Source organism: Ctenocephalides felis, unplaced genomic scaffold (assembly GCF_003426905.1).
Source record: "Ctenocephalides felis isolate EL2017-DRISC unplaced genomic scaffold, ASM342690v1 CF-g0.4_SCAFFOLD_01170, whole genome shotgun sequence".
Classification (NCBI taxonomy): Eukaryota; Metazoa; Arthropoda; class Insecta; order Siphonaptera; family Pulicidae; genus Ctenocephalides; species Ctenocephalides felis.
In genome coordinates, this window is record NW_020537324.1 from 19,224,200 (window position 1) to 19,244,098 (window position 19,899).

The window sequence follows — 19,899 nt, forward strand, 5'->3', positions numbered from 1 at the left end:
AAAAATAACATGTTTAAATATTTTACTCCAAATTTCATTCAAAAACCCTCATTTTTTTATGAAATTAAATTAAAATTATCTGCATATTGATCATTATTAAAATTACAAATTTATTAAATTATTGTGTTTATTGAATTATTTAATTGCTTTTTCATTATATTATATGCAGTTATTTGAAATAAATGCATATATGTCGATAATGTGACAAAATATGTTTGATTTCAATTATTTTTACTCTGTTCCTTTTATAATAAAAATGTACATTATATTTATACAATATATATATTATTTATAAACTTACTTGGCATAAGGCAGGATCCAAGGGTGCTAAATTTGGCAAAGACATACATCTCAGAACCCTTTCGGGGCAATTTGTGGGGCCAGGACCCATCAGTAAAATATCTGGAGCATTTAATGCCTTACTCAGAGCCGTGGGTCCTTCGGGATAGTCTAGTTTCTCCATTATTCGAACTTTTTTAACACTTTTTATTTTAATAAACTCTAAATTGAATATATATATCGATAATTGTAATATTAAATAATAATTTAAACCTAATGATTTTTTCTAGTACTGATTGCTCCAAGACTGATTGCACTACTGCCAGTTGAACGCGGTCCATGTGGAGATAGCAATATTCCAGTAAAAACTGTATTTTTCAGTTACAGGGCCGAATCAAGAAGTTTTAATTAAAATAATCTTAATTGTAAATTATCAAGTTATTTATGGCTGCTTTTATTATTTTTATGAAGTTTTATAGAATAATATAAATGATAGACTAACAGTGTGGGCTATAATGTTTTCGCCAGAAAGTATGACTCGCTATTTATCGACATTTCAGAAGTCAATATGTATTAAAGATCATTTTTATAAGGACTCGTGTTAATTTCTTTGGTGAAACAATCGGCCGAGCCATTTCTTCAGGGATAGAAGAAAAAACCGTTTTTGAAAATTTGAAAACCGTTTGAACTGTTTGATCATCATCAGTTGGAAGTTGGAAAACGTGCTGATTATTCCGTAAAGATCGGCCTGGCTATTTCTTCGTAATTAATTTTAATGAAACTTTCTATAGAAATAGAGTTCATGATCTGAAGAAACATTCTTAAATATTACGGGCCCAGGACAAGTGGTTTAAATATAAATATTTATTCAAATTTAGAATTATGGTGCGTGTGTCTAGTTTAATATATTTTAGGTAGTTAAATATTAACAATTTATATTATTATTTATCAATATTACTTGATGTTAATAAATTAGCAGTTGTAATAATTATTGAAATTAAAAAAAAAAATATTATATATATATATATATATATATATATATATAATATAATATTATTATTTGTGTTTGCATTTTGTGCACACATTTGTATGTGTTTTGTGCTTGTATTTGTATGTAATATATTTAATATAATAAAGCAAATCAATTATAACAGTAATACGTATTACTATTTCTCTATCATTGGTATATAAAGTTTACAAACGTTTCAAAATTTCAAATTTGCCGCTTATTACGTATTTCATATCTAATTCAGAATGTGAACTGTGGATCAATGATCTGGCAACACTGCATATCTTTTTCCTTTCTGCCATCGTGGATGATTGAAATGGGTCTTATTTTTTGGTTATAGTGAAATAACTTTTAAGTGAGTTTTAGCAATAATTATATAGTTATCAGTTTCGTCGTTCCATGAATTATACTTTCTGTTATGAATGAAATATATGCTCCAAGTTTTTTTTTTACCATGTGTTAAATAAACTTTTATAAGTGTGGCTTGCTCTATTCTATATTAATATTTTATGTTTTGCAGATAGCAGGCCAACATGCAGATTTTTGTTAAGACCCTTACGGGCAAGACCATTACTTTAGAGGTCGAAGCTTCAGATACTATCGAAAATGTGAAGGCGAAAATTCAAGATAAAGAGGGAATCCCTCCGGATCAGCAAAGGTTGATTTTTGCTGGCAAACAGCTAGAAGATGGACGTACCCTTTCTGACTATAATATCCAGAAAGAATCCACTTTGCATCTTGTTTTGCGTCTTCGAGGTGGAGCCAAGAAACGTAAGAAGAAGAATTATTCCACTCCCAAAAAGATCAAGCACAAGAAGAAGAAGGTCAAGCTCGCAATTTTAAAATGCTATAAGGTAATGCTCTAATCAATTATTTACTTGTAGTAATTTATCAATATCTTTACTAAACGGATAAATACTATTCTCGTATGCTAATATGATCCATAGAGATCATTGTTGCTATAACAACTTTTACATCAAAGGGATTATTTAGATTTTAGAAAGCTATATAGTTCCACAACATATTTAAAATTCATATTATAATAAATCTTGAAAAAGTACTTGATAACGATTATTAAAATCCAACATTCATGACGTTGTATTGTGCACCATAATATTCATTATTAAAATAAGTATATCGCAGCATCAAAATTTCTGCCATATTATTAATCATAAATATAACTAAATGTATTTTGTAAGCTTTTCATATCCAATGCCATTCTGATAAATATATGTAGTATAAAAATGGAAATTTTGAATGCCTACTTCTTAATTATTTAAATTTAAACAAGATTGTTCTATGACTACATTATGCCACAGTACACATTAAATATCAATCATTCTCATCATTGTATCCTTGTAAAATTACTGAGCAAATGTCTAAACTTTAAATATTTTTTAGGTTGATGAAAATGGAAAAATATTCCGCATGCGTCGTGAATGCCCTGGAGAAGCTTGTGGGGCTGGTGTTTTCATGGCGGCCATGACCGATAGGCACTACTGTGGGAAATGTGGCTATACTCTGGTTTTCAGCAAACCAGAAGAATAAACTGTTATGTAAAAATATAAAATAAATATTCATAACACATTTCTGAAGTTTTATTTTAGATATATTTATCTATTTTTTATTTATTATAACTACATATATATTCTATAATTTACAGGCAGGAGTCTTTAAGTTATCATTATATAATTTACAGGAGTCTTTAAGACTTCATAATATTTAAATTGCTTGTAATTCAATCAATATTATTAATATATGTACACAGTTTATGATACAAAAATTAGTCTTTAAAGTAAGAATGAAAACGTTTAAATTTTCTCTTGTTTTACTTAAATTTAATGATATTCATTATTTATTATGATACTGATTATTTGTGATAATCATTGATACCTCTAACTTTATGATTTTGTCTAGCTTTACTAGAATGTGTTCAAATTTACTACATACTAAATCTAATGAATATATTTTAATATTGTCTAATAATAGTTTAATAATAATAATATTAATTAATAATAATAACAGTCTAAGATAGTAAAATCAATTTGCTATCTTTTAAATCATTATTATATTGTTTAGATTTTAAATCTTTCAATTTTAAAATATCGATAACTTCATCAATTATTCTCATTCGTACCTAACTTCATATATAAATACAGATCTGAATCCTAGGTTGTGAAGTGTGGGTCAAGAATAATGAATAATGGTGTTCAGTGCAGTCAAAATAATTCATTTTACTGCTCGTATTCTTTAAATTTTTCGTTTCATTTGGAAAATTGTGATACATATAGCATCCTAAACGAAAGTATTATAAATATATTTTCGTGTAACATATAAGTTGATAACAAACTCCTGAAGTTGTTTGTCATGTAATATATTACTTTGCCAAATATTCACTTTAAAAACAATATGTTAAATTGCGAATACTGTTAAAATCGCTCTTTAAAATAGTCAATCAAATAATGTCGCGGTCAATACGAGCAGAAACGCGTAGTCGCGCAAAAGATGATAATAAACTTCGTATGCAAGCAGTTGACAAGGTCCGCCATTGGTGGGTTATAAATTTGTTATATATAAACAAAATAATATGAAACATTTAATATCATTTCCTTGCAATTGTTTCCATGTACATGTATGACTTAATATACAATTATTATTGTATACAATTATTATTGTATATTAAGTCATACAATTTTCAATCGTTTTGTATGAAAATTTTTCTTATGGTTAGGGACAATATATATTACCAAATAATAATAAATAAATAAAATCTAAAATAGCTACACTTTTAAAGCATCATTGTATGACAATATTTTATTGTGAACATTTATTTTATCTTTTTAATATAAATGGATTATTTACAGGGAGAAGAAATGGGTGACTATCGGTGAAACATCAATGAGGATATTTAAGTGGGTTCCAGTATCAAGTAGCGAACAGAAGAAGAAGTTATGCATTAAAGAAAATAAAGAGAATTCACACAAACCTACTACAGATTCTTCAAATTCGAATTTTGGATTAACAGAGGATTCCAATACTTGTAAGATTAAAATTGTTTAATTTGAGACATTAGAAAAATTATTAGAATAAGTTCTTGAATGGTAATAATAACATTACAATCTAATTTTCAAGTATCAGATAGTTTTTTAGTGTTATTTTATACATTTTCTCTAATTTTACTACATGTTTAATAATAATAAATTATGTAATATTAATGCAAGATAAATTTATAGGTTTTTCTACAGTTAGCGACTCTCAAGGAGCAACGGAATTTGTTTCCAATATGCCATTTTCTGAAGATTCTAATTCTCAAAGCAGTGAGACAGGAACTCCAGCTAAAAGATCAAAACTAGATAATTAATGACAAAATGCCTGAAATAATGTGATCGAACATTTTATATTTCTTGGCATGATTTTTTTTATATGCGTTTAGTATTAAATGTTAAAAGTGATGTATGATTTTACCAAACGTGTGTAACTATTTATTTAAATGTCTGTGGGCCTGAACTTTGTAGCCATACTTGTATTCATGATTTATTTATTGATTATGAACCTGTAAAAATAAATAAAACAGTTATTTTGTATTCAGTGTCTTAAAAGACTTCAAATGTTTAAATATGCCAATTAGCTTCGCAAATTATTTTAAGAATTTCAAAATGTTCAACGTATATTATATTTTAAATATATTAAGTTCTAAAGATACTTAAATATAATGAAACATTTTAGTAAAAACAATGTGTTTAAATATAGCATGTAACATTTAGGAATAGGTAGATTATTATATGAAAAAGAATTTCTAGCATTTAGCACATTAAAGAATGTTAAAATATTTTATGTTTAACATAAAAGAATGTTAAAATATTTTATTTCAAAAGATTGTTTTTTAAATTACATTACATTATAAATTATTTATTTAAATGTATGTATTTAATAAATAATCATGTATAAACTATCACTTATATGACTATGCTGCCTTGTTTAAACTTCTATATTCATTTATGATTTTAATATATCAGTATCTATTTTGACTAGAACTAGTATATTGCCTAGGGCTAAACATTTAAATATATTATATTACCGGGTTTGGTAAACTCAGTTTTGTTTCATACTTCATGGCACTGTTCAGTTATTTATTGGTTGGTATTTCCGCAATCATGAAGAAGAGGGAAGACGGAAGCTTCACTTGATTCACACAGCCATTTTATTTCAGTCAAGAAATTTGTTTGGTTAAGAGGTTTCGTTGGAAAAAATACTTTGTACAAATGATGGCTTACGTTATGGAGAGTCATGGATTACCCAGAGCTAATTATATAGTGAGTAAATAATATTTTGTATTTTTTTGTTGTTATAAAATAAATAAATAAAATTATTTTGAATTATATTTCCGTGATGATATGTTACACCTTTAATGATACATCAATGATTATTTGTTAACATGCACTACCAGCTGATTATATCTTTGATTTAAATAAGTCTCTTGTAATTATGTGCTTTTTTAAAAATGTTGTTTTCTTTAGATTTTAGTCTTGAAAACCACGTGGACCTAATTCGATTGTGATGTACAAAGATGGTTGCAGCTTACTTCGGTAATTACAATTATTTAATATACTATTACTTATTTTCATGATGATATCTTACACCTTTTATGAGATATGATTATTTGTTAACATGCACTACCAGCTGAAGAACTATATAATTCGGTATTCGACACATTTCCGCTACTTTGTTTTTATAATAATTCATTTATTTCAGGTTTGACTTCAAAGAAATGATAGCCACATCCTTTCGATGTAAAGAGACAGTTCTGGATAAGGTAAATACTGTTTCTTTTCATTTTTGTCTAATAATTTTATGATGAAAAATTACACCATAAATGAGTCATGATTATTTGTAAACATGCACTACCAGCTGAGGAATTTATTAACCCTTAGCATTTTAAAATGCTAGAATTTTTTTTAAATTAGTTTATAATTTTCAGAGTACATCGTTGTCGAGTCTTCAGGGTTGATACCAGCTGTAGAAAGACGACTTCCTTTGAACTTACTTGATAAGATGTAAGTTCTTTTAAGTATATAGAAATAAAATATATTGCTTTAAATTAAATGATGTGACTTTTGTCAGTTCTGCTACTGAATAGTTTTGAAGACAGCTTCATTACTGATCCTCTTATTTATTTATTAATTTAATTTGGTGTGTTAATTTTTTTTATTAATGTAGATGTTTCATTTTAGGAACTGATATGGTGCCTGGCACTATGATCATTTTAAGGATGATTTTTCATGAAATCAAGGTAACTTCTATGACATGTTTGCAATATATTTCATATGATGTGACACTATGTCAGTTCTGCTACTGATATCATTGAAAGAAAATTTATTTACTGAATGTTTTATTTAGTTTTTTGTTCATAGTATATTTTCCTTTCATATATTAATGAAATCTATTTCTAGATTGTCTTGTAATGGAAGATATCAAAGATTGGACTTCTTCCAATACACCTACAACACAATTATATAGGTAATACATAATATATTTGAATATTTGCACTTATATTCATATGATGAATACATTAAGTCAGTTCTGCTACTGAGTAATTATGACAGACAAATTATGTACTGATATTTATAATATAGAACTTTATTATAATCTAGCTGTTATTGGTTGTTAATGTTATGTATATATTTATAGGTGCTGCAGTTTCAACATTACTACAGATCTAGAACGGGTCCACTTGCAATATTTGTCAATTCTTATGAAGGTAATATATTTCAATATTTACAACTATATTAATATGATGAATAAATTTGCTCAGTTCTGCTACTGAGTAATTATGACAGACAAATCATGTACTGAAATTTGTAATGTTTAATTATATTAAAATCCGTTTATTTCTATTTGCTAATGTTAAATGTATTTACAGGTTCTGTGCTTCTAACATTTGGAGGATTGATACATTATACAAATACATATAATTGTAATTTTATAAATACAAAATTGATTCTTATGTTTGCATTTTTATTTAACCTTCCATTAAACTTTGATTTTATGTATCATAAAATGTGAAATTAAATATCAATTATGAAATCATTAATATGCATGATAATGTATTAACACATTAAGTATTTAATTTATTATTTTGCTGTTAAATATCATTTTAGATAATATTTGATAACCATTTAAATATGTTTCAATATCAATCTGGAGTTAATAACTATAAAATTTAAACGGATTTTACAGTTTTTTTGTCAAACAACTTTGTTTATATTATTCTTCTCCGTCGCAGTTGGCACCCCTGACATTTTGACATTCTTGTTTTATATTCTTACTTTTTTAGTTTTGCTAATGTTATCAACATAAATTAATTTAAAATAACCAAAAATTATTCATGTTACATAGAACATTCGTATTAAAAATTTATAACCATGAATGCGTTTAATTCAGAAAATACTATATTAGAAACTCTGCAAGCAGCTTGCAGTCAAGATGCTAACATATTAAAACCGGCAGAAATGATTTTAAATCAGTGGGAAATTCAACCAGGATTTTACAGCGTATTATTAGTATGTTTTTAATAACAATCATACATAAATGTTATTTTTTTGTATATAAATGATATATGTTCTTTCAGAAAATATTTGCCAATCAAACAATTAATTTTAATATTAGATGGCTAGCTGCACTTTATTTCAAGAATGGCATTGATAAATATTGGCGAAAAAACGCTCCGAAGTAAGAATTACAAAGTTTAAAAATGGAATATATATGCAATATGTTATTATGTTATAAGCATTTACAAAAGTCTTGCTTTTTAAAGTTGTATTGCCGAAGATGAAAAATTGGGTATACGAAATGCAATTATTAGTTCATTTAATGAACCTGTCAGTCAAATTGCTGTTCAACTTGCCGTGATCATAGCAAAAATAGCAAGGTACGTAAGTAATTTAATATCAAGATTCAAATAATAGACTGTACTGATATTGAAGCATCTAATTTTTGAAAGATTTGGCATGTGAAATTTATTTGTGCACTACAATTACTTGATGTGTATTAACGTCTGTAAAACAAGTATGACAATACAGTGATAAATAGGTGAAAAAAGTAATAAATATTGTACAGTCAAAATTGTATTGAAAATATATATGATAAGTTTTAAAAATACACATCAATTTGGTCTTTCTATATAAAATATTTTATAAAATCCTTCAAGTTAATTTGTTTTACAATATGTTAAGTTTAAACTATCATGAATATTTTAACTTTTATAAGTATTTTATTATTAAATTGGATCTTTAAAGATTTGATTGTCCTCGAGAATGGCCAGAATTAATGCCTACACTAATGCAAGCTCTTAAAAATGATGATTCATTGCAACAGCACAGAGCGCTTTTATCAACACATCATGTTATAAAATCTCTTTCATCAAAGAGATTAACTGGGGATAAACGACTTTTTCAGGTGATTGGATACCTGCATATGTAGAGGTACAAATTATATTATAACTTAGTAAATTATTTTATTTTCTACAGGAGCTTACTGAAAATATATTTCCATTTATACTTAGCATTTCTAATGAAAAAACAGAATTGTATTTAAATTTAGTGAGCAGTAATGGATCGAAAGAATTAATTCATGAAAATTTAGAAAAAGCATTATTGACATTGAGAATTTTGAGAAAACTGAGTGTATTTGGTATTAAAAAACCACATGAATCAGAAGTATGTATGCTGTTTCTCAAAAATTTATTTTTAAAATCTAAAATGATGCTTGATTCAAGTAAGTAAATAATAATTAGCATTCCTCTTTCAAGTCCATCACATTATTTTTTGTAAATAAATTTTGTAACCACTATAGTTTTGTAACCATTTTATTATTTATTACAAAATATTAAAAATATATTTTTAACAAATAGCAAATTAATAATGAATTAATGAATATATTAAAACATTATATTAATAATTAACTTCGTAGCATCTTATTTCGTATTTTATAACATATATAAAAAGAATATATAATAAATTGTATGAATTGTGTGAATTAGTTGATTTTAATGATAAAAATGAAAGTTTTGTTATGGTTTTGATAGATAAAATCTTCCAAATATTACATAATGTTTATTAAGAAATGAAATAATGTTATATTTAATTTTATTTCTTTACAGGAGCTTACTTAAAGATGATTGATTCCAATTTAGTGGAATTATGCGAAAAATATATAACACATTTGACTAAAATCCTATTAGACATATTACAACATCATCCATTCTCGTTCATTGACTTTATTCAGCCTGCATTAGAATTCTGTATTTTTTATGCATTCACTCCTGATGGAATAACACAGGTGTATGAACGTTTTATAATACAATGTTTAAACATCATTAAAGGGATAGTAATGTGTATCGAATACAAGCATAGCAAAAGTAAAATACCAGGTATACAAAATATTTAGCATACATTTAAAATAAGATCTGTAACATTATTCTTTCTAGATTTTCTAGAGAACAAAGCTGCTGAAATAAAAGAGAAATTTTTTACACCCAGTGTTTTGACAGAAATTTGCAACAAGCTGGTCACACATTATTTTCTATTGACGTCAGAGGATTTGGCAGTTTGGGATAGTGATCCTGAATCATTTTCTATTGATGAGATAGGAGAGTCATGGAAATATAATCTTAGATCTTGCACAGAAACTTTATTTACTGCTTTGATTCATGAATATAAAGAATTAGCACCAATAATAATGAATCTTATTCAAAGTGTGTCTACTATAGTTCCATCAAATGATTTGGCTGGAATTTTGAAAAAAGATGCTGTTTATAATGCTGTGGGCTTGTCAGCATTTTTCTTATTTGATCAGGTATGGACAAATACTTTTAAAATATAATTGAAATATTTTTTTTACATCTCGCTTTAGTATTATGTAATATCACTTAATAATATTAGTTAACATAAAAAATTATGATTAATCTATTAATCTATTGCCTTATATATATGTGTTTTAGGTTGATTTTGATAGTTGGTTTGTAAATATTCTTGCGATTGAAATTCAAAACAAAGATAATAATTATAGAATTGTGAGAAGAGCTGCTATAAAGTTAATAGGTATATTCTTAAATTATAATAAATCACTTATGAGTATCAATGTATATCATGAGTCAGAGATATAATCTTTAAAGTGATAATATTTTTTCACACAGGACAGTGGACTGGTGTTAAATTTTCATATGATTTGAGACCTAATTTATATTCTGTAATTATAACATTGTTAACACCTTCAGAGGATATGGCAGTAAAATTAGCTGCTGCAAATACCTTAAAGCAAGCTGTAGATGATTTCGAATTCAATTCACAGCAATTTTTACCTTATCTGGAATCTATTTTTGGATCGTTATTCCAATTACTTAAAGAAGCAAATGAATGTGATACTAAGGTTACTAATTGTCAATTAGTAACTGCTTTATTATATTGCTTATCAACCTATATAAATTTATTTCTTTAGATGCAAGTTCTCCATGTATTATCATTTGTTATAGAGCGAGTTGAATTAAATATAAGGCCTTATGCAGATTCTTTAATTCAATATTTACCAATGCTTTGGGAGGAATCATCACATCATAATATGCTTCGATGTGCCATTGTATCTACACTGGTAAGTTTAAACAAAGTTTGTATTTTTGTACAACTACCTAGATGAAATTAGTATAGTAACAAAAATATATTTATGCATTTTGACTATAATGAGTTAATTTATTTTTGTTAATATCTTACTAACAGTTGTTTTAAGATTTGGAATTCCTTTGGAAATTGGAAGTGTGTATACTTGAGTTTTTTTTTAAAATGACTCTTTAAATTTCAAAATATTACATTTCAACTTCAGGTTCGGATCATAAAAGCTTTTACGGCTGTACCCCAAAATTTGTATGGATTTGTGGTGCCAGTTATAATGTTAAGTACTGATTTAAGTCAAGAAAGTCATATTTATTTAATAGAAGATGGTCTTGATTTATGGTTAACCGTTTTGGAAAACTCTATTGATATGACACCTGGTATTTTTGAACTATGTGAGAGATTGCAGGCTATTTTGGGTTTGTTGTTGTTGAATATTAATTATGTATAATTATAGTATATTATATTTAATTATTTGCTTTCAGAATCAAGCTCTGAAACAATGAGAATGACAATATTTATAATTCAAGCATATGTTGTTTTGGCTCCTGAAATGTTTCTACAGTGTTATGGGAATAGTGTAATGAATACCTTGGCTTTGCTGATTTCTGATTTGAGGACAGAAGGCATAATAATTATTATGCGACTGCTAGATTTATGCTTACAAACAATTAATCAAAATGCAATTGCATATATAACCCCTTTGTTGCCTTTTATAATTGAGTAAGTGTGATACATCATTTTTGTTCAGTAATAATTTCGCATAGCTTTTATTGGTATGCATAATATTTTTTCTTTTAGGGGAATTTGCACTAATGATTCAACTCCACAAGTTATATCTTTATATTTAGCAATAATATCTCGAATATTACTATTACAACCAGAAAGCATAAGTGAAGTTTTATCAACCATGATCAACAGGTAAGCAATTTTTAATATTTATGAAATGTTATTGTATTGTAAATTATATTTAAACGATTTTATATTAAATTTCTTTATAGTAATAGTTCATCATTATATGGAAAAAATCAACAAACTGCATTAGGATTAATTTTAGATACTTGGTTGGAATGCATGTCAAGTGTTACACAACCAGAAAGAAGAAAACTCTTATGTAAATAATATAATATATACATATACGCTATATTATATTGTATATTGAGTTAAATAGTATTTATTTACAGCACTAGCACTTTCATCTTTAATAACAGCACAAAGTGACATAATTCTTGATCGAATATGTGGAATTTTAATGCATATCTCAGAAACGCTGAATGATATTATGAAAGAAGATGAAGATGGCACTAATTTCGAGTAAGATTTGATATTATATTGTATAATATGTTGTTATATATAGAATGATTTCCTAGTTTTTCAGGTTTTTTGTTTTGCAAAATATCAAACTAATACACAATATCAGTTCGAATTGAATTCAACTTGAATTTAGATGCAGAATAACTTTTTTGTAAAGTAATGTTTTATTTTTAGTTCTCTTATAATTACACCTAATTCAAGCCCCGCAGTTTATGATGATGGGGAATATGAAACTGAACATGATAGACGAAGGAAGAGATTATCACATAAAGATTCAGTTCATACAGTAGTTCTCAAAGATTATTTGCAAACCCAGGTGAGATATTTATTAACATCATTTTATTAATTTTATATATAATTAAAAAGAAGTCATTATGAAAGTGGCTAATTGCTCATTCCACTGCGAGCTGTAATTTATTTGTAAAAAAAAATTCAATGTTTAAGTTTTCAAAATTCTATTTCACAATTTTGTTTTACAGATTACTACTCTTCAAACTCAAGTCGGATTGGTTAGTTACCAAACAATTTTAGACAATGTTGATAGCGATATTAAAAAAAATTTAAAGGATTATATTACTTTATAAAAATATCTTTAATTAATCTTTATATATTTGTTGATGTTCTTTTTTTGTAAAATTATGTATATTTGCTAGTGTATTGCCATTATTTTCAAATACATATATTTTTTAAGAAATGTTATAAATTACTTATTATAACAGAAAGTTTTGAGATTTGTTTTAAATAAAAGATTGCGCCACAGCCGCTTTGCTGGCACTCCTAGATGTTTAAATTTATATTCGAAAGACAATAAACTACGAAAATAAAATAATACTGATGTTTGCTAATGATAATTTGCGCTAACTTAACATGAAAAGTTATTAATATTACATTGTAGAAGCACTCTAATAAAAATTGCCTTTCTGGAGAAACACCATATATATGCAAAGAAGAATTTTTCAATTCAATTAGTATAACATATTAAATTCATCAGAATCTCATATTAAATATTTTACATACCATGTTTAATATTGATACTAAAGTCTAAGTCGTATGTTCTTGTTTGGTTAATCTAGAACAGATAAATAATTCCTTTTTTTAAGTTCATTCTCAGTTCAAGAAGTTTTCTTGCTGCACAATATAGATAATTGTAACTTTAAATTTGAAAAACATACCATTTTGAGATTATTATGCTATTATCTGTATATAATACAAAAATTTATTAATTTTAAGTTTATATGCTATTCAAAAACAGAATTATTAATTTCAAATTTGGCGCCTCAGTCCCTAGCGGCAATCTCATCAATTACAATGGGTGCATTCGACTTGGACGCTTACGCGCTGTGAGCGCGCCGTGAGCGCGCTTTCATCGTTCGACTTGGCGCTGTGAGTGTCACATAAGTACGCTCGTAGCACCATCGTAGGATGCTCGTAGCACATATTTTGCGCTCACATACGCTCACGCCACAGAGGTAGGGCAGCGTGAGCGTGAGCGTCAGTTGTTTTTACTATCTGTCATTTCATTTGTTTATTAATTGTCAAATTCATTATAATTCCGCAAAAATGGCAAGCTGTAGATCACAATTATTTTTTAATATTAATATTGATATTAATTAATTTTAAATTTAATTAATTTTAAATAATTTTAAATTTCAATTTTAATATTACTATTAATTAAGCATAAGCTAACCAAATTTCATTTATTTATTAATTGTTAAATTCTTTATAATCCCGCAAAAATGCCAAGTTGTATATCACAATTATTATTTAATATTAATATTAATATTAATTAATTTTAAATTTAATTAATTTTAAATAATTTTAAATTTCAATTTTAATATTCCTATTAATTAAGCATAAGCTGACCAAATTTCATTTATTTATTAATTGTTAAATTCTATATAATCCCGCAAAAATGCCAAGTTGTATATCACATTTATTTTTTAATATTAATATTAATATTAAATAATTTTAAATTTTAATTTTAATATTACTATTAATTAAGCATAAGCTAACCAAATTTCATTTATTCATTAATTGTTAAATTTTTTATAATCGCGCAAAAATGCCAAGTTGTATATCACATTTATTTTTTAATATTAATATTAATATTAATATTAATTAATTTTAAATTTAATTAATTTTAAATAATTTTAAATTTTAATTTTAATATTAATATGAATTAAGCATAAGCAAACCAAATTTCATTTATTTATTAATTGTTAAATTCTTTATAATCCCGCTGAATGATCCAGAAAGTGATAAAATTTACACAATTACCGTTACCGCCAGTTGCCGCCATTTTGATGCTTATTGACGCTCACAGTTTCCAAAACGAACGGAATTTAGTTATCGATTCTGAGCGCTTATCGGCCAAGTCGAACGCTAAAAATTCGTGCTTATAAGCGTGAGCGCTCACAGCGCGTAAGCGTCCAAGTCGAACGCACCCAATGAGATATGTCAGTAACGAAAGTTCCTAACCTCATATCTCACGTGTTTTGTCAATTAAATACATATGTATAAATAATATACAAAATTTATAACAATTATATATACTGTAAAAATATATGTTAACAAAGTAATATTTTTAACGATGTCACGTTTGATTGTGAAGAATCTTCCAAAAAAGGTAAAATAATACTCCACTAAATGAAACATTTATGTATCTTTTATTTATGATACATTTCAATTCTAGATAACAGAAGAAAAACTTCGAGAAATTTTTGGCGAAAAGGGCATTGTCACAGATGTACAATTGAAATATACTAAAGATGGAATATTTCGTCAATTTGCATTCGTTGGTTATAAAACTCCTGAAGAAGCAGATGCAGCAGTAAAGTATTTTCATAAAAGCTGTATAAATACTTCTAAAATAACCGTCGAACTCTGTGCGGCTTTAGGTGAGTTTTAATAAATTTATATTATTAAAATATTATCTATATATATGGAATCTATATCGCAGGTGACAATGCAAAGCCTCAATCATGGAGTAAATATGCTGCAGATAGTAGTTCTTTTAAACGGATAAATAAAATTGTTAAGGAAGTTATAAAGTCGCATGATAATAAATTAAACTCAACAAAAGACATTAAGAAAAAAAATGCAGAGGAGTTAGAACAATTATAGAAAAAGTATATACTTTATATTTTATTTTATATATATATATATATATATATATATATATATATATATATGTGTGCAAACTTGTATATCATAATTCAATACATTGCAGTATAAAGATGATCCATTATTTGTTGAATTTTTGGAAAGCCATGCATCTACAGGAAATAGATCTTTACAAGGTACTAATACCGTTACTGATTTCCTAAATAAATTAAAACAAAGCAAAGAACCAGAGGGAAAGAATGAACTAGAAAAAGAGCAGGTATGTTAGTGTATTTTATGATTAAATAAAAACATTAATATTTACCTATTTCCCAGGATGTAGATAATTCTGATATTAAAGATAATTGTGGGGAAACGCCTAAAGAGAAAATTGCTGTTGATGATAAAATTAGCGATCTGGAAGTGAGTTTTGCTAATATAGTTTATAATTGTATTAATATTTAAGTTCTAATATATAATTGTTTTATAGTACATGAGGTCTTTAATGAATAAAAATTTTTCTGAAACAGAAGATGCAATTAAACCTTTGTCTAAACCCAGAGAGAAAATGGCTAAGAAAGTTAAAGAAAAATTGGATTTGTTTACAGTAAAAGTAAAAGGATTGTCATATTCTATGAAAAAGAAAGATATTAAAGCATTTTTCAAACCATTAGTTCCTTATACGATCAGACTACCTCCAAAAATAAAAGGATTTGCTTATGTTGGGTTCAAAACTGAAAAGGATATGAAATTAGCATTAAATAAAGATCGCAGTTTTTTATCTGGAAAACAACTATTTGTATATGAATATCATAAAAAAGATACAGATGCGAATACAGATTCTAATAATGCTACAGAAGCTAATAGAAAATGGAAGCAACAAGAAGATGCTCTAAAATCAGAAGAAGATATTTCTGAATCAGGTCGTTTATTGTAAGAAATTTGCCTTATACAATTACTGAAGATGAATTGCAAAAACATTTTGAAAAGTATGGACCAATTTCTGAGGTAAACTTACCTATTGATAAAATAACTAGAAAGTTAAAAGGATTTGGAGTTATTACATTTTTAATGCCAGAGCATGCAGTAAAAGCCTTTTCAGAACTTGACGGCACTGTATTTGCTGGACGTATGTTACATTTATTGCCAGGCAAGGCAAAACCTACACCCGATGAGAGCACAGAAGGGCTAACATTTCAGCAGAAAAAAGCTTTTAAAATTAAAGAAAAGCTCTGGATCCATTCATAACTGGAATACACTTTTTGGGCCAAAACGCAGTTGCTGATGTTGTAGCATCAAGTTATGGCACATCTAAAGAAGATGTATTAAAGGAAAATGCTGCTGTAAGATTAGCTTTGGGAGAAACAGAAATAGTCGCTAACATGAAAAAAATTTTAGAAGATAGGGGCGTGTGTCTTGATGCTTTCAATAGGGTAATTATTGCAATTTAATTATGCTGTTTGTAAGTAATAAAATATTAAGATTTAATTTAATTTATGCGTGTTCATCTTTCAGCCGTCGGTATCTAGATCTAAAACCATAATATTAGCAAAAAATTTACCTGCAAACACCACTAGTTACGAAATAACAAATATGTTAAAAAATTTGGCCATCTTGGACGAATTGTAATGCCACCAAATGGCTTGACTGCCCTTATAGAGTTTCTTGAACCATCAGAGCACGCACAGCATTCACAAAATTAGCTTATTCTAATTAAAAATTTACCTTATATTTAGAATGGGCTCCTGAGAATACATTTTTGCAGCCATTTAAACCTTCAACTAATACTAGAATACAGGAAGTAATTTCTGAGGAAAATTCAAATACTCTTGAAACCTGAAAAGAAGGGCGATGAGCAGCAAGTATCATCATCACAAGCAGAAGAAGTAGATGATGAAGAACCCAAGAAAAATACACTTATTTATAAAAAATCTAAACTTTGAGACTAGAGAGCCTGCAATCAGAGATGTTTGTATATTATCCTTTATTGAAGCATAATTTACATAAATTCAAACTTGTAATTATATTAGCAGTTCTAAATTTTGTTTTACTTTTTTAATTTCATATTTTCTTTCATAAATCTTTTATTATATAGATAAAATTTATCTCTTGTTTATCATTTCAGGCTTTCAGTAAATGTGGAAAAATTCACTGTGTTACAGTTGCCACAAAAAAAGATCCCAACAATCCTGGGCAGCGTTTATCATGGGTTATGGATTCATTCAATTTAAGCATAAATCTAGTGCTGACAATTGTATTAAAAACATGCAACAAATGCAGTTAGATGGTAAATCACTGGAGTTAAAACGGTCAGACAGAATTCTCAAAATGAAGAGAAGACCAGTAGAAAAGTAAACAAAACTGCTGATCAGACAGGAACAAAAATTTAGTTAGGAATATACCATTTCAAGCTAATAAGAATGAAATTATGCAGTTATTTCAGTATGTATAACCATATATATTTATATGTTTAAATAAATAAATAAATAAATAAATATATATATATATATATTTATATTTATATAATTATATATATATATATATATATATATATATATATATATTTATTATTTCAGAGCATTTGGAGAAATCAAAGCACTTAGATTGCCTAAAAAGATGACTCCTGGGGAAAATCAGCACCGAGGATTTGCATTCGTGGACTATCATACTAAATCTGATGCAAAGGTAATTTATTTGAATACATATTTGTATTGTCTTGCAATAATGTTATTCGGACAACTGAATCAGATTTATTTGTTATTTGTACTAATTATATTTTGAGGTTTATATTCTATTATTTTAAAATATCTTTATTTAGCAAGCATTTGAATCTCTGTGCCAAAGTACACATTATTATTATGTAGTTTAGTAGCAATTCTTTGTCATTGCTAGCAGACAGAGATTTAAGATAGGTATGTAGCGGAGATAATCTTGGAATGGGCAGCTGCAGAAGAAGATGTTGAAGATATTAGAAAGCGCACAGCAAAACATTTCATCAATCTGAGACTATCAGCAGCAAGAAGGCTTTGATCGATGGTTCTAAAATAGGTTTGCATGAAAAGTCCAGCTGATAGTGGATTGGAAATGATTTTATAAACATAAAAAAATAAATATATCTTTTAAATAAAAAACAATATCTGTTTTCAATTTATGATTTCAACACACCGAATTTTGGTAACGCTGTGAAATAATTTAAACCATTCTAAATAATAATAAAAAAGTAAAGAGTTGGCTTAAAATATTTTAAATTTTTATTTTCGACTATAGTTAAATTATCATATTATATTCATATTATCATATATTTCAACTATAGTTTAAATTTATCTTTGATTAAATCACTTTAAACACTATAATTTATATTTTGATGAATAAAATATTTTTGCAAAGTTTAAATTTTCTGTTTGAATTTCGCGCTTTAAATTGCTCAATAATATGGCAGCCATGGTTCTTTTGCTAACTTCAATCACTTCAATTGTCAAAAAGATTTTTGGGAATGCATTGTGACATACCCATATATTCATAGCATGAACGTCAAAATATAAAAAAATAAGTTCAATAATATTGAATATATACTATAATATTTATAGTTAACGCCGCAAAAATGAACCAAAATCCTTGCAATACAAATTAAACTATTTGTACGTATATGGTCTTGTTTGAATATTTAATGTGAATTGAAAAGAAAAATAATTGTTTTAAATATATTTAGTTATAAAATCTTACAAATTGGGCGAGTGAACATTATTAAAATTAAATTTGAAATTATTACTGAACTAGAGTATTAGACACTAAACAATGTCAGAGAAACCGCTGATAGAAAAAGTCATTCTGAGTTCTGGAACAAAATCTGCAACATTTAAAGAAGGCACAAAGGTATTAATGATTGTGAACTTAAGTGAAAAAATAATCTTAAATAAATTCTATTCAAAGTTTAATGTGATTAAATCTATATTGGTATACTGAATAGTGATTGTATGATCATTTCTATGTATAGTTCTGTACTGTACAATGAAAGAAAGAAATAATTACAAAGAAGTTTCAATTCAGGCAATTTTTAATAAAATAGCATGTATAACTCATATGAAAATCATGTTGTTATTATCAATAGCAATTTGTAAACATATGAATGAAGGAACATACAAATAAGTTATAGATAAGAAGTCACTTTCTCATATTTATAAATTAAATTTCCAAAGTTATTTTGCTTTTTGCATCAATCATTTAAAATTAATTAACCATTTTATATGTATATTTAAGAAATAGGAAAACAAATCTAAATAATCTATTACTATCTCCAACTTTTATACAAATGCGATCAAAGAAAACCGTGTCTGTCTATTATTAATATTTAAACTCCTTATATTTATAAAGCAAATAAGTTTTGCATTTTTAGGTAACATTCCATTATGAAACCAAGAAAGTTGGGTGTGATAAGGTGATTGATGACAGTAGAAAAGTGAATGGAGGTAAACCTATGGAATTAGTACTTGGAAAAAAATTTAAATTAGAGGTCTGGGAAGCAATTATTCAAAA

General features: G+C 26.7%; 3 protein-coding genes, 1 long non-coding RNA gene and 1 pseudogene across 5 annotated transcripts in view; all 5 read left to right on the plus strand.

Annotated features, from left to right (window-relative positions):
* The window catches only part of LOC113366016 (polyubiquitin), a 27,914-nt gene extending 25,045 nt beyond the window's left edge, over nucleotides 1-2,869 (plus strand). The window contains exons 3-4 of the mRNA XM_026607563.1: nucleotides 1,816-2,142; nucleotides 2,690-2,869. Of these exons, the coding sequence (XP_026463348.1) occupies nucleotides 1,816-2,142; nucleotides 2,690-2,836 (474 nt within the window). The 3' untranslated portion in view covers nucleotides 2,837-2,869. The remainder of the gene's footprint in view (nucleotides 1-1,815; nucleotides 2,143-2,689) is intronic.
* Nucleotides 2,870-3,507: 638 nt separating this feature from the next.
* Nucleotides 3,508-4,874, plus strand: LOC113366018 (B-cell CLL/lymphoma 7 protein family member B-like). Of its 2 annotated transcripts, none has more exons than XM_026607569.1 (3): nucleotides 3,508-3,828; nucleotides 4,153-4,328; nucleotides 4,522-4,874. In XM_026607569.1, the coding sequence occupies exons 1-3, from the start codon at nucleotides 3,794-3,796 to the stop codon at nucleotides 4,647-4,649; spliced, it is 339 nt and encodes a 112-aa protein (XP_026463354.1). In that variant the 5' UTR covers nucleotides 3,508-3,793; the 3' UTR covers nucleotides 4,650-4,874. The 2 variants fall into 2 exon arrangements, with proteins under 2 accessions (XP_026463354.1, XP_026463353.1); XM_026607568.1 differs by having other exon boundaries at nucleotides 3,522-3,839; nucleotides 4,522-4,848.
* Nucleotides 4,875-5,436: 562 nt separating this feature from the next.
* LOC113366020 lies at nucleotides 5,437-7,019 on the plus strand. Its single transcript, XR_003366251.1, has 7 exons — nucleotides 5,437-5,601; nucleotides 5,806-5,874; nucleotides 6,041-6,101; nucleotides 6,267-6,342; nucleotides 6,520-6,578; nucleotides 6,739-6,805; nucleotides 6,977-7,019. It is a non-coding gene; the product is annotated as an uncharacterized LOC113366020 (long non-coding RNA).
* Nucleotides 7,020-7,664: 645 nt separating this feature from the next.
* LOC113366967 (importin-11) lies at nucleotides 7,665-13,053 on the plus strand. The gene is made up of 18 exons (XM_026608607.1): nucleotides 7,665-7,848; nucleotides 7,917-8,017; nucleotides 8,103-8,216; nucleotides 8,584-8,743; nucleotides 8,815-9,061; nucleotides 9,447-9,716; nucleotides 9,774-10,141; nucleotides 10,287-10,386; nucleotides 10,482-10,714; nucleotides 10,784-10,933; nucleotides 11,162-11,369; nucleotides 11,436-11,673; nucleotides 11,752-11,871; nucleotides 11,952-12,064; nucleotides 12,135-12,264; nucleotides 12,439-12,580; nucleotides 12,744-12,807; nucleotides 13,013-13,053. The coding sequence occupies exons 1-18, from the start codon at nucleotides 7,711-7,713 to the stop codon at nucleotides 13,051-13,053; spliced, it is 2,937 nt and encodes a 978-aa protein (XP_026464392.1). The 5' UTR covers nucleotides 7,665-7,710.
* Nucleotides 13,054-14,760: 1,707 nt separating this feature from the next.
* Nucleotides 14,761-18,235, plus strand: LOC113366968 (annotated as a pseudogene).
* Nucleotides 18,236-19,899: the final 1,664 nt, after the last annotated feature.